We start from the raw sequence: 16,239 nt of genomic DNA, 5'->3' as shown, positions 1-16,239 counted from the left end.
TATTCTCCGACTTGAAGCTTAAGTTGCTACAAAATGCTTTCCATCTGACTCAATTGCTGGCTGTATACAATTGCTCGGGGATGTTAAAAGTCAAAGTATTAGAATCCTTACCAAATAAATATCAAACTCAGTCCTTTGACTAATTAAATCAAAATTCTCAAAAACCATACAAAATTTTGTACTGAAATTAAATTTCTTAAGAATTTTCTAAGCACCAAAAATTGATATTTAATTCCATTCACTTTTAGGTACTTTTCCTTCTTACATCCAAAGATTAAATTGAGCTAATTTCGTATGAAATAATTGACATTGATATTTACGTCAGCTCCAAGAGCTATAAATAAAGTATCTCGTTAGTGCTAAATTCACTTTATCAGATGTGAATGGAAGTAAAAACAAAGAAGAGCTTTAGAAGACGAGCAGCAAAAAAATGCTCGTAATTAAAATTGAGAGGACATAAAAATTTCAAGCTTTTTTTTATGATAAAGGTAAATCAGACCTTTTTGTGTACGGCAATGATGCCTCAAAATAATTTAAACAAATTTTGTCAAATTATATTTATAGAAAATTTAATCTACTTTATTCTTTTTTTTTGATTGAGGATTAGGATTATTTTTTGACATTTTCATTGAGGTAATGAATACTATAAATAAATTATAGGCTGACGTTATTTGATTAATTTTTTGTTTATTGTTGATGAAATGTTGTGGTGTCGATGTAGAGTTGAATTTTTAGGGGATTTGAGTTTAATGTAGGTTGAATTGATTATGCAACCGTAAGCTCTTTGACGAAATCGGAACTCAAATTTGACTAGAGTTTTATGAAGAAAAATGACTCAAGTAGACTCGACTTCTTAGAAAATCAAAGTCGACTTCGAGCTCTTTGACGATAATCTCTGTTTGTGAGGCTTTGGTTCAATTCTCACTGCTTAAATTATTGTAAATCAGTGTTGTCCAAACGGTGTGTCGCGGTACTTAAGTGGACCCTCAAATATTTTCAGAAATGCCATGAACCGTATTTGGTTCAAGTCGTGACTAGGGATTTCAAAGCCGGTACAAAATTTCAATTCCGGAATTAAGTTATTGGAATATCATGCGAAATTCCTGGTCGTGGCTTACGACAAACTTGTGCCATTGCCAAAGTTTGGACAACACTGACTCAAATTATCATTTTCTAAGTAAAAACAATCACAGCAACAGGCTTTATTCAATTAACAGACTTACCCGGTAGTCAATAATTTTATTTCGTAAACTTCCGACGAAACAGGAAAATGTTGTGATTTTCCTGTGATTTTTACAATTTACGTTTATTAAATTTCCTTTAAATGTAAGAACCTTTTCTAGCTAAAATAATAATTCTTAATAAATTATTTAGCAGATCATAAAGTCGCGAATAAAAATTTATCTAGAATGGAAAATCTCTTTGATTAAAAAAGTATTTTCTGGGAACGATCATAAATGATGTTTTAAGGAAAGTATATTGGGTGAGTCTATCCAGAGGCTGGATTACATCAAGTCACGCTAGTTTTGAAATGTTCAAGAAATTTGATTCAAAAATCTGCATTTTGAAGTTGTCTTCGCCCTGCAATAGGCTCACATGCGCCCCAGCCAAATAAGTAAGTAAGTAAGCCTGAATTTAATCCTTTTCTCCCTTAAAAACAGTCTTTCCCAAGCTATGGTCTAAATTGACTCAAACTTCATATTGAGTCGAATTGAGTCGAATTGAATTTTTCATAGAACACCGCTTGAGCAGCACTACGCAACAACGTATTTTTCGACATAAAAATTTGTCACAATCAGTCGTTAGGGTGCCATTAGGACAACTTCGTGTCTAATCGTTAATGCGGCGATGTACTGATTCCCTAATTGTTCATAGTGTCTACTTCAAGCTCTCATTAACGAAATATTGGACATCATAACTGAATGCCCCTTTCATAAATCCCAATATTTTATGGCCATTCATTTTTGTAAAACATTTTTCTCAGTTTTTCTTTCTTTTGTTACTTGATTATTCTTATTTCTACACAAAAATTTTGCCTCGTGTTGTTTTCTTTTCGTTAGAAATTCATAAACTTTCAGAATTGTTACTTTGAATGCTAAATTAGTTATTTTATGATTCGGTATAATTATGGCGTGGAAATACTTTTTGGAACTATTTAGTGAAATTCTTGGAAATTTTTAATGATTTTGTTGACTATTTTTTAATGGAAAGTTTGCATGATGCTGGAGGTAATGGGGGTATGATGAGGTAATTAAGCTAAATAATTAGGTAGAAAACTCAATTCTAGTACAAAGGTTTACAGTGAGGTAGCTATGACGGTGATAAAGAATCTTTTATTTTGCGGCACAGCTTGTTATCATAATTTTCGATTAAAACCACACGCGCGATACGGTTCATGATATTTCCATACATTTTTGGCACACAGCTGAACTAAGTTCTTGAGACTGAATTAACCATTTAAGGAAATCCTCTCAAATTTTTTGGATTTCGGATTAAATCTAAAATTTGAACCTACATTACATCCCTTCTGACCTGAGCGAGACAAAGGAGTAAGAGGAGTCCAAATGGATGCCAAATTCCGTTTGGCTGCCTAATGAAGCCTACTGGTTATAAGATTAAGCCCAACTCATCCCATTCTTCTGTAGTTTAAATTAAGTCAACTATAACGCAGACTTCCCCAGATTACATTAATCTTAATCTGATTTAAAAACAATTAAATTATGAGATAAAATATTTAAATTTTATTCTTAAGGTAATTACATAATTCAATTAAAATTTTACACCCACCCAACTCTGTGTAAGATAATGAGCTTTTACGTGCTAATGAGAATATTGCGAGAATTTTTTACAACATTTTTTACATCATTTTAATTTCCTAATTAATTTAAGCTTTCTCATTAAACATTCAGACTTATTATTCTGCGAAGTAGCTGCGAAAATTCAGTTTGCGATGGAAATTTTTGAGCTTTTTGTTGGAATCACTATTTTTAATAACAAATTTGACACCTGATATAAATAAAATTCTCAGAAATGTTTTATAATTAAAATTATATTCAAAATTGATCTATTGAATCCATTTAATTTTCATTATCGTACATCTACATGTGTCACATACATATTTCATTCATTAATGCTTTTAAATATTCATTATATTCATGAGATATTGTTTCCCAAAAAAAGCTCTCTTCAATCGATCATTTTGTTACTAATTAGCATTATTGTTTAAATCATCACTGTACCATACATAAAATCATATAGCACATTGGAAACAATAATTCTTAATCACATTATGTATGAAAGGAAGTTCCTGTTTTTTGTATGAAATAATGAATAACATGTTCCTGGGTGATTGAATATTGAGTCGAAAGTGTGCAGAACAATAATCTTGATTAGATATTTTATTTGAATTAATAAACTGACACTGCTGCTGACACAATTTCAAGATCTGTAAACTTCCGAAAATTCCAAGACTTCTTGATATGATTTCTGAAACTTTATGCATATTTCCTGGCATGTCCTAATCGTAATACCATTCTAACGACCCAGGTTCGATCCCAGGGAAAGTCTAGTCGGATTCGGGTGCTTCTTAGTTGTTTCTAGTCACACTAACTCGGTTTGTGTATTCGCGACACACAAATTGTGTGGCTAGGTACATTGCATTAGTATACCGTAAGCCATGCAACTGTGCAGATTTGAAATAAAGCAAAAACCGTCATCACGACAAAAATATCATAATCTTGTTTTTCTGTACTTTATTCTGTACCTTGTTAGTAAGCCACAATCGAAACCCTGAATAGTGTACAGCTCGAATTGTGACTCAAGGGAAAGGCCAGATTCGATGAAATTCAACATTATGTCAGAATTAAGTTGATTTTGGGTCTGGATTTAGGACCATTTCTACATCTTATGCTTTTCGGAACCTCGGCAGCGAATATGCATCTTAAGCCTGCTCATGACAAAGTTCGAGGACACATTAATGTGTCGAAGCACACGGTTTGGGCAATATTGCTTTACATTGATCCAGCGGTGCAGTTACACCTTAGGAAACGATGGGTTGAATTATGTAACGCTAGAGGAGCTCAAAAACGCATTTTATACAATTACGTAAAATGCGAACAATATTATACACATTCCAGAGTAATTACTTCCAGAACTCGTAGTCAACTCGGACTAAACATTCAAAAAATACATTCATAAAATCTGGTATAATTTTCATATCCAAATACATTTTTAATATTTATTTTTATGTTCATATTTAAAACTTATTTTTATCCAGCACAGGTCATGGACTATTTAACATTTTATATGAACATTTGCTTTACAATGCATGAATTTTTAATGTTTCATTATTCATAACGAAGCGTAAATGTGAAAACTTCATAAATGTTCACAATTTTACTGTGTGAAAAAAACAGTTCAGGATGATTATTAAGTATAATGTTTAAAAATGACTTATAAGGTCAGAGAAATTATTTTACTTTTTACACATGGGAGCAATTTTGATAAAAATTTAATTAATCAACATTTTGTTGGGTTTTGTTTGACTTTTTGAATTGGATTTTGGATAAATTGGAGTTTATTATCCCGAGTAGCACTGATGAAAAAGGCTCCGTTCTGGTGATTTTTAGATTCGGCTGAAGTTTTTGCATAAACACCAAATGAAAGCGAGATGGTCCAGGTAAATGCCTTAAAAGCACCTTTGCGGACCTGTGTTCAATTGTGCTGCTTGGGTAAATTTTTGTGGAATTTACGGAATTAAAATTTATGTTTTCTTAAGTTTTGGCTTCAAATTTGTCTTATTCGGAGTTTTGCGATCCAAAACTATTTCTAACAAGCAAAGAGCGTGCTCTTAAGCTGAAAGCAACGTGCACAAATATGCTCAACATTTAAGTTGAGAAAGCTCTGTAAACTATGCTTTGTGCATATTAGGATAAGCTAAATCCGCAACTAACTCTTATCAATTCCTCTAAATTCCCATCAAATAAATTATTTTAAAAATTATCCCAAGTCTTATCACATAAATTCCGCTTGACCCGCATTAATTCTAATCTCAACAGCAATAATTAATATTATGGATTATTAAAATATGCATCAAAATGACATAGAGATTAATATTACTAATTACATTTGAATCTTTGATTAGAACAAAATGTAATTTAAGTTAATTAAAATTATTTCATGAATAATTAATGTGGCATTTTTGAATGTCTGATTTGTAATTTGAAGATAAGAAGCATAAGAAGTTATTTTAAGACGAAAACTTGGTGGAAATTAAAGAAATATTTTATGGTAAGTTATGGAATTTTAGGAATTAATTAGATCTTGTATACATAGTTATGGTTTAATTGTTGGTGTCTTGACGGCGTCGTAATGGCTGTTTTTGACTCAATTTATATAAGAACCCTAGCAGGCAAAGAGACCGCATTTTTGGGTACCTTAGTGATTTTTCCAAGATTTTTCTGTACCAAAGAAGCATGCATATTGCCTGATAGGGTAAATAAATTTACTTCAGAACAGTTCAATGTTGTTGAGAGGATGCTGCTATGTCACCACGTTAATGGTTAGTCTTTAAAGCGTCCTAGCGGTTTATTATTCCCCTTCGTTTATGGCGAATAATAAAATCTGAATTATTGAGTTGTTTGAGATTTCGAATTTCAAATTCTGAATATTTATTTCAGTTTTTTATGAGATTCTCATTAGCCAGAAACACATCGTCTTCCAATTTAAAATTCCGAATAAAGTAGAACATCAAATAATTCCAAACCAGCTCAAAATAAAGTTCTAAATTTAGAGACTAAATAGCTAAAAAGCCAGAATTCATTTCTTGGAATCTCCAAGAAGTACTGAAAATCCTGAAGCTTCCTAGCATAATGTTTGAAATTGAATTGATTTTGAATATCTATTACTTAATCATCAATAATCTGAGATGTGATGTTAGAAAGGACTTTAAAATCTGCTAGGCAGTGGGAAGATTTTTTGGAATTTTCCGTGAAATTTTGGAGTTTTCACACCTTGTTAAAATTCTTAAAATCCATAAAATTCCTTAAAGATCCTTGAATTCCAAAATCAGGTTTAAAATCTTTTGTATGTCTGAAAAATGTTAAGGATTTTTGAGATTTTACCAGAAAAAATCTCTAGAAAGTTGAAGAAAATTTTTCAATCGAGAAGATTCTGACCTCAAGAACTCTTCCTAACCATGCTTCTAACCCTCATCAAATAGCTCAAAAAACCATCCAATACTTCTCATTGATCTGACTGAATAACTTCACAATCATTTAAAAAACACAAATTTCTATCCACAAAAACCACACAAATCGGTAACAAAATTCTTCCCCTAAACCATCCGCATTCACAAAAGTCAAGGAACAAATAAAAACTCTTTGTTGGCATAAAAACATTTGGTATTAAAAAAAGAGAACTTGACTTACCGCACGACTATGAGAAAAATCAATTTGAGATAGTAATCCAATTAAAATGAGCTTCAATGAAATTTGTATTTTCATTTTCATTTCTTTTTTTTTACGTTCAAGTCTCACTGAATGGATATACACAATAAAAATTCACTTCTTTATGACTTTCTGTTTGAATATTATTAATTATTTATTTATTAACTTTCACAAATTTGTGAATATTTTTATATTATTTTGGAATTGCCAACACTTCTGCTTTAACAACTGCACATCATCACATCCACCAAAAATATAAATTCTGTGAATCTCTCAAATACACATCAAGTTTAGACACGCCGAATGAGGCAAAATATTTATCAGATTTTTTGAATTTCGTCCACACGACACAAAAGCTCGAATCCTTCTGAAGAATCACACACAAAAAAAATACTGAGCTTTCGTATTTCGCTTCCAATGTGTCTAACCGTAACATCGTCTCGTCTCGTCTGCAAAAATATACATACGCATGCGCCATTGGATGGATATGGGAACAAGGAATAAAAAGTTTCGTCTTTTAAATAAAAATAGTAAACAAGTTGAATGTTGACTGAATGAATAAAGGAATCATTACTCATGGTTCGTCAAAATATGTTATTTATCAGCTTGTTATTCATTCCTATGGTGATGTACAATTCATACATATGTCAGGAGTGTGTGAATTCGATTTGTATTTTTATATTGAATAAAATTTGAAGCAATTTTTTTTGTGTTTTGAAGTGCATTGAACCATGAAGACATTTATGACATAATTTTGAGTAATTAATGAATGAATATTATGGTAGAATGTGTGTGCTGTTTGTGGATGAAATGAGGCATGGTGGGTTTAGATGGAATTTAATTAAATGGATTGAGTGTTGCTCATGTGGACAATTTGAATGAAGGAAGGGAAACTCTTGAATATCTCAACAAAAATCCCAGCACTTCCTAACACGATTAAATTCTTTTGGATATCCCTACATAAATTCTAGATTTTGAACAAATTCAGGTCCATTCTATCAATATTTCCAATCATTATGTAATAAAGTAGCTCCTGACCCTTTTGTTTCTCGCTTCAATTTAAGTTTCTGACTCGTTCTTTAATCCAATATCGCCTAGAACTGAGTTGCAAAACAGTCAACTGTGTCAGGCAAAAAAAACGTCCAATTCTTGATAATTTGTATGGATTTTTATGAAAAACTATACAAAATAATTAAGGATTTTTATGGTTTTTGACTGTCACAGGTCACAGGACACCTATCTACCTGTCTTGCAACTCTGGCGAAGACCTCCAAAATCACGATTGATCTCGTACATTAAGCTGTCAAAGTATCTAAACATCCAAAAAAGAACAAATTTTGTAAATGACTGGGCAGCAAGTCACATAGCTGCCGAATGATGTTATTGCTGTTTAAATCTTTAAAACGTGTAATAACTAGTTCTTAGGAACAAATCCTTAAATGAAATTATTTCAGACATTTTAGAGACCGCTCACTTTAGGGCCGTTTACTTATTACGTAACGTCCTCATGGAATAAAATTTGGGTTAAAATTTTGATACATCTGACCAAAAATGAAAAATTTGGTTGCATGGAGGTTTTGTCACGCAGGGAGAGGGGGTATCAATAGGGTTTCTGAAAGCGGTTTTCTGAAATTCACGGTTTTTACAATTTTGGAACAATCAGACCACGGGCTTGAAAAAGTGCAATTTTTCAGAAACCCTTGTATCAATAACTTGATTTAAGAACATCTCGTTGCACTCTGAATGTCATAAGTGAACGTCTTCTCATAAATAACAGTCTCGACTTGAGATGACTTTAATCAAATTTTGTGTTTAAAAAATATTAATTCCAATTATTGCACTAATTCATCACACCACACAAGTCCCACACTCACGCTCCTCATTTTGGTAGTATATTGAGCACTTAGTTGCTACAAATATAATGAAGTGCGATAATGTTGTGTGAAGGAAGAGCGCAAATGTTCAAAATAAAAAAAATTCTTCACTCAACCGATAATGTTGAGAGGTAAACGATTCAATTAATCTTCACAGCGCAAAAATGTTTCAAAATGTTCCTTCATCTGCTTCCATTCCAAAATACACAAATGAGAAATGATTATGAAATTTACGCAAAATATTTTAAATATTTCATCCGGGTGTAGAATAATAGTCAACTGTGTACTTTTTCGTGGGAATATTCATAATTTAAGGAAATACGACAATGAATTCAACCAAAAATACCAAAAATTGCTTTTGCCACTTTTTCCGTTTCTCGTGTCATCTCCTATTTTGCCTTTGTTGTTGTTTTGTGTTCTAAGCAGCAGGTAAGACAGCAGGAAGAATGAAATAAACGTGATCTTATTAACATTCAAGTCAGACACTCAGAATTATTTTTATTTCTCATTTTTTTCGCAATAAACTTTTTCTTTCATTACGTTTGCCTTTACTACTCCATATCTATGTCTCTTTTTTTACTTCATGCTATGTGCAATATGTCCTCTTACATTTATTAAATTTTATCCCGAGCGGCACAATATGGAGGAGTGCATTTTCGGTCGTATTGGGATCGCCCTAGCGAAAACAATGTGTCCTAACGAGCATGCTGTGCCCTAGCGAGCACATTGTGCCTTTCCGGGCATGCTACGTCCTAGTTAGCATGATATGCCCTACCAAGCACGCTGTGTACAAGCGATTAAGTTGTACGGTTCGGGATCATACGCCCAGGCTGTAGAAGTGCCTTTCTTTTATTACTGCTGTATATTTCATTGTGCATATTCTTTATGTGCAATTATTATCATTGCTTTATTATGACTGTGGATTTAATTGAATTAAGTGAATTCAACTTTATTTGATAAATTGTAATTAATGCACGAAATGTGATGGATGGACAAGGTCAATGTTGATGGTGGACGTGGTCGATGAATTGATAGTTAATATGTAGTTTTTATTCTTGTAGAAATTCATGGAATTGGGTTGACATTGAAATTTAAATCTTATGGTCTAGTCTAAATGTTCTGTGGCTGAATTTTGTGTAGAGAATTATTTTGGATTCTGATTATTCACTTCAGTTTTTAGGAAATAAGTTTAACATTTTATTATTTAACTTAAATTATTTCGTTGGCTGTACAGATCAACTGTGAAACATGTCTTCTCATAGTTGGCGCCCGAAACTGATTCTATTGCTGGTTGTCTTCTACCAATTACCATTATAATAATTGCTACTATGTCTTAAATGAAACCAAATCTTGCAGCAAGTTATAATGAAGTTTCTTATGAATTTGTGAGATAAGATGAATGAAAAATGATTTTAATTGCACGAAAATGGGGAGATTTTGATAATGATTCTGGATATCGAGTCCGGTGTCAGTGTCGGTATCGGTGTACTCGAAAGTGAGACTTCGGGTAATTTCCTTGCAGTATTGGTTTTAATCATTATTGGGACAGAAACATAAGTTAGTCACACCACCCTTGGCTGGAATACTTAAGTAGCAGAATAGTGATGAAAAAATGTCAGATTAACATAATCGGCCTGTTTCACTAAAGTGGATTATCCCCAATTTCGGACGGAGAATTTGTAGTAACTTGTTGACAGAGCTGGCAACAGAGTAAGATAAAAAAAAACTTTTTGTTGTAACTTAAGCTCCACATAGGAACATGGTCACATTAAGTATTGGTCCCAGTCCCGAACTGGATCTCGGTCTCAAGATTTGTCAAAAGTGGGCCTTCGTTGAGCAATTAATATCGTTTTTTGGACTGATTTCTTCATGAATTCCTTTTAAAATTTCTGTAAGGAATCGTTGACTAGTTACTGACCAAGTCCGTTCTGTTTTTCTCATTAGCTTATCGGGGGAATTTTGTGAGTTTTTCTCTAGTTTTCCCCATTCGGAAAATCAGAATTCACCACCGCAAACAATAAAGATTAAACAAAAAGTAATAATTTTTTTTGAACATTTATTCAACATGGACTTTAACATTTAGCCATAGATTTCACAAATTAATTTTACACGTATAAACAAAAGCAGGATGAGCACATGCACAGGCACAGGAAGAAAAATCACCGAGGTTCAAAAAAAAGTAATATCATTCATTTATAAGCTTCATAGTTTTTTATTTCACATTTACTTATCGATTTTTTTTTATGTTGGCAAATAAAACACATAAACGAAAACAAACAAATTGGGAGAGAATGCCTTGGCATCGATAAAATATTTTATAACCAATTTTCAATATGCACTATAGCACTATAGCAACGACATATTTTATGTGAAGGAAAATAACGTAAACGATAAAAATTCAATTTTTTTGCTTTTGTTTCAAAAATTGAAATTAAAAACGAAATATTTTGGGAAAGTGTGATGGAACTGGATAGTAAAATTAATTTTGTAGAGTGATTCTTTGAAACTTGAGTCAAATGAACATTTTGTGATATTTTAAGAATTTATATTGAATGTCAGTGTAGATGAATTAATTAATTCGATTTTTGTGAATGAAATGGCGTTGTGCATTGATGAAATTTATTCTTAGAAAATTAATGAATGAATTAATTGATTTCGATGTCGATTGACCTCGCATAGACTTGATGCGAACTTTTAGTCAGGAATCTGTCACGAAATTATGTCGAAAATTGCATTTTTCTACCCAAGTCCTACATAATTTTCAAATGAATTTTTTGAGGAATTTAGGCCGAAAATTATCATTCAAAATCCTTTATTCGTACTGTTGTTCTCACAAATTTAATTTATTTTCTTTCCAATTTTCTACGAGTGTAGAGGCGCAACTAGTCATTAGAGGTCTGTTATGTCGACAAGTTAACGGGACATAGGGGCAACTATATATAAACTGATTCATTTTAGTATGGGGTGATAAAATTGGGACTCCAACTTCGGTTGAGTCATGGGTATTGTTCGAATCCTTGTCATATCAAGAACACTATATGATATTATTGAGAATCGAACAGATGTATTGAACGAAAAGTAATTTTCTGTCTGTTGTCTAGCCATTCGGCCAGAAAACCCTTATTTTCAAATTGAAAGATTCATCTATATATGGTTCTATACCTCAGATTCCATTATGTTCAAACACCACACCAGAGATTCCAGAATTCTCAATTATTACTACCAATTCTGAAAATCCAGCAGCTTCTAAGTAATCCTATTAATAAGGTGCTGTGTTTGGTCACCTTTTAGGAGACGGCAGAGCTCAGAATTCATTTGAAATTCATATGGACTCCTCTTCCTACTGAGTTTCGATCGTGTTATGACATTTGAAAAGGGAAAATAAGATAAATTCTGGAAATTTGATGCCTTTTCAAATGAAATGAGTCTAGACCTCGACGTGAATTCAAATTTATAAGGGGAAATCGGCTCGAATCGGCTAAATTTTGTACAAAATTATTGGGAATGGAGTGGGTTTTGAATATTTTCCACGAAAAACCCTAGAAAATTGAAGATTTTCCTCCAAAAAGGAGGAATTTTGATACCTTAACCTCCTCCAGAATACTAGCTAATGTTAAGCATTATTCAACTTAGAATAATTAACTGAGCCTTATGCTAGCTAATAATGGAAATTGCCATTGATTTTGGACGAAGATCTGCATATGTGACAGATCCAACTTTGTCATTCACTACAAAAACCCATCCAATAAGAAGAATCCATAAAACTTTCCATAAATTCTTTAAAGAGCACTAAAATAAATGGATGAGATGGAGTCTCCCATTAATAACATTTCCTTCAGTCTTCAAAACATATCAGTAACAGAAAATCTCAAATTTCGAATAACAAAAAAATTTTCCCAACGAACCAAAAAACTTTGTCTTCATCTAAAATTAAATCTTTACATGCATAAACGACACAACTGTGTACAGATATTGTGCAATATTTTAATACCTATAGCACAATTCGCATATATCCCCAACTATATAAATGTACGTACATGCTGCTATACACGATGTAAAATGAAAATTTATTTATTTATTATTAAGTAAATCACCATTTCGGGAACAATAAATTTGTAAAAATATAAGGCAGTGATGGGGAACCTTTTGTTTTTTGGGGCATACCTTGATGGAAAGACTGAATCTGTAAACGACAAACGCCCGAACTTCACAAATCAAGAATGGCTTAAACTTCTTGTCGAGTTTAACAACTATATGGACGGCATTCGACCTCCTGAAAGCCATTTGGACGCCATTTGACCTCTTGAAAGCTATATGGACGCCATTTGACCTCCTAAACGTCATATGTATGCCATTCGACCTCCTGAAAGCCATTTGGACGCCATTTATCTCTTGAAAGCCATGTGGACGCCATTTGACCTCCTGAAAGCCATATGGACGTCATTTGACCTCCTTAAAGCCATATGGACGCCAATTGACCTCTTTAAAGCCATATGGATGTCATTTGACCTCCTGAAAGCCGTATGGACGCCATTTGACCTCCTGAAAGCCATATGGACGTCATTTGACCTTTATATGAAGGCAGCTTTGATTTGGCATTAGTAAAAGAGGTTTATTAAAGCCAATAAAGCTCCGTGGCGGAGCCTTCTTCATTTGTGTCGCTCGGAACGATTCATGACATTTTAGCAGCTCACTTGTATGTCACAGCACACTGGTTACCCATCACTGACACATGCGAACGAGATGAAGGCACAAGAAAAACTATATCAAAAAAATAAGGGGCGGAAATGCCTGAATTTTCATAAAATGCCAAGGTTTATTCACTTTATACAATATTGAATGTAAATTCCAATGTGCAAATAATTTTACATGAAAATTTTGCAGATTAAGCCCTTGAAAGTTATGGAAAAATTATATATATTTTTTGATGTTTGTGGTTCCTTTGCGACGAGAGAACAAAAAAAAAACGACTTTTTAGGTTAGAATATTTCATAATGAGGCAGAATTTTATATATGTACGGTACGGATGAGAATATGAAACTTACTCACAATTTTTTGTGGTTTACAGGAAAACAATCGACTTTACGACAAAGTTTTTCATGAATTATAATGAAAAAAAATATGTATTTTATGGCTGCGGTTTTAATGGTAAAATATTTATGGTTTGTTTATTTATGGTTTATGAACTCGGTGCATATAAAAATTATGGAGAGATTCCGTCATTCAAACTTTTAATATTATTTGCTTTTAAACTATTTATGAAGTGCTGATTTTCTACATTTTGTATTGATATTATGCTAGTTACTAAGGGACCCGAACAGCACAACGTGTTTGCTTAGACACCGCTAAATCACCATATTAACGGTAAGGTACGAGGTTACTCTGAGGAGGCTACCGTGTCATCAGATTTTGACCCATTTTTATTGCAAAAAATATGAATTTTCGCATTTTGCCTAAAACGCTTAGGGAATCGATGTGGCTTGTTGGCATAATGGGTTCCTTCTTCGAGACTTAATTATTGGAACACCTACACAGCAACCAAGGTTTCGAAACTAAGCACCGGAATTTTTTCGCTTGTCCTTCCATTTGATGTGTACTGAAAATGCTGCTCTGATAGTCTCCCTTTGTAGGCTACATGCAGTAACGGCAACAAAGGAGTGTTGGTTCGGATCCCACTATAATTTGTAATATGCTTTCCCCAAATCCCTGAAAATCCCGAATCCCGGAAAATTTATATGAAAGCATAATTTGTAAGTCTGATTTTGAATGGGAAGTCTGACAAGTCCTTACGGTAGGGTGGTCTATGTAAGTTACCGAACTTTTTGTGACCCATCCGGATAGCTCATATCGTAAAAACGATCAAAAATCAGGCGCCAGACCGGACTAACTCTTGTCTGAGACAGGACTTCATCATATTCACGGTGGTCTCGTGGCGAATATTCGTTCATTTCTGCAGCATGTGCCTTCCATGATATCTGAACTCACATCATAACACTCATTAGTACATCCAAGAGTATAGATTGAGTTACACATCTCCAAATGATGATTATGTGCTTCATTTAAGCCTCAACTACACTCTACTAAATTCAGTGAATAAACCTGGATAATAAAGCATGTAAAATAATATGAATTATGAACTTATTTGCTTCTTTGCATCTATTTTCCACATCTAAAAACTCATTCCATTCAATTTCCATTGATGGGAAGAACAAGAACAAGAAGATATGCTTTCAAATTGATCAATATTTCATATACGATTACACATAAATGAATGTAGAATGCTTGAATTCACCAAATGTTTCAAATATGTATCATACATACATATATCGATAGATAACTACACAAAAATGAGTGTGGAATGAGAAACGGAAATTGTGAAGATTTATACTTGTGCATTCAGCATCATTGAAATTGATAAATTGCTGCTTTATTCCTGCATTGATTTCAAATGAGACGAAAAATAATTTTTTTTTTTTTATTTTCTCCACCGAATGGTTTTATGATTTAAAAAAAAAGTATTTCTCTATCTCTACCTACCCATTCAAATGTGCGGACTCACAGCAGGCAGGTATTATGAACGTAAAGAAATATTATCGGTGAATCATTTGCATGACAAATTTTTATGGTGAAATTTTTTTACTGTTGACTCTGAGGGGAGAAATTTTTGTGTCCTTGGGGTGATTTTTGGTGAAATTGTTATTGATTGTTGCTAGTTAAACCTGAGCCTTTTGAATGCTGGATGCAGGTATGTGTCTTAAAGAGCTCAAATCGGTTAATTGATCAAAAATCCAGTTCTAGGACGACGAGACTCGGTGGATCAGATTGAATAATGCGCCATGCCAGAAACATGCAGAGTCAGGTGTAGGATTATGGATCGAATAACCGACTTGTGCTATTCGGGCATTTTAAATACGGTTTTAAGGCAAAACATCCCTAATTTCAGAATAAATGATAATTCTCTTCAAAATTTCACTTTTTTAGCTCATCCTTTTAAACATAGAGCATGCTCTCAAAGGTAGTAACATGATGGCATTACGGTATGATGGCATGTGAGCATTCTCTTTCGTGGTTCTATGCATGTCTAATGTCGAAGTCGACTATGTCTTTGTATTCATTTGTTGATTCAACTCGATTCCAAATGCAATTCAAACTTCAAGTTCTGGATCCGTTCGGCGGTGGCAAGTACTGTTTGATATAGGTAAACCACTGATCTGATACAAAGGAACACCATGGTCAACCACCATGCAATGTCAGGTATGCCATTGTATCGTATCAGCAGTGTACCTATACCATACCGTTCTGTACCTAAAAATTCCTCTCCTGGTCTTCAGGAAATAGTCATTCCTCTTCAAAGCATTCCATTAATTCCTTCAGAATCCCAAAACACTCCAAAACAACAAATTCCACTCCATACATCATCAAAGTCTGACAAAACAATCACAAGCTCCCCCTGATTGTATCTATCGGACACTGATACATACACGTGGAAAAAAATATTTTTCCATATACAAAATAAAAAGGGCATGAGAATGATATGGCAATACGGCATGGTTGAGACACATGTTCCATGCTGTCCTATCGCTTCTAGGAAAAAAAAATGATAAACTGAACAGCAGCAACAGCAGTTGAACATTTTATCGATGAGGGAGAAAAACTCATTAATGCATCGACATATATCTAAAAAAAAATATATATATCCATAACATTTTTGCAAAATGAAATTTTCTGTTTGCTCATCGTAATTTTGATGTTGTGCAACTGCTATTAAATGATTTTATAGCTTGTGGGCAATAACAACAACAACAAAAAAATATATAGTAAATTGAGGAGAACGGGAGATAGGATGCGAGGGAGTGTTTTAAAATTGCAGTAGATTAAAATTTTCTGAAAAACTTCACAACAACGTGTTGGGGAATGTG

At 33.2% G+C, this 16,239-nt stretch overlaps 1 protein-coding gene across 1 annotated transcript in view; it reads right to left on the bottom strand.

The window, feature by feature from the left end:
• LOC139086972 (serine-rich adhesin for platelets) overlaps positions 1–6,798 on the bottom strand; it is a 64,436-nt gene extending 57,638 nt beyond the window's left edge. Inside the window, exon 1 of the mRNA XM_070635637.1 lies at positions 6,429–6,798. Within this exon, the coding sequence (XP_070491738.1) occupies positions 6,429–6,509 (81 nt within the window). The 5' untranslated portion in view covers positions 6,510–6,798. The remainder of the gene's footprint in view (positions 1–6,428) is intronic.
• Between the last annotated feature and the right edge of the window lie 9,441 nt (positions 6,799–16,239).

This window comes from Chironomus tepperi, unplaced genomic scaffold (assembly GCF_022539635.2).
Source record: "Chironomus tepperi strain 1889 unplaced genomic scaffold, CSIRO-AGI_Ctep_v1 contig_93, whole genome shotgun sequence".
Taxonomy (NCBI): domain Eukaryota; kingdom Metazoa; phylum Arthropoda; class Insecta; order Diptera; family Chironomidae; genus Chironomus; species Chironomus tepperi.
This window is presented reverse-complemented; position numbering and strand designations above follow the sequence as displayed.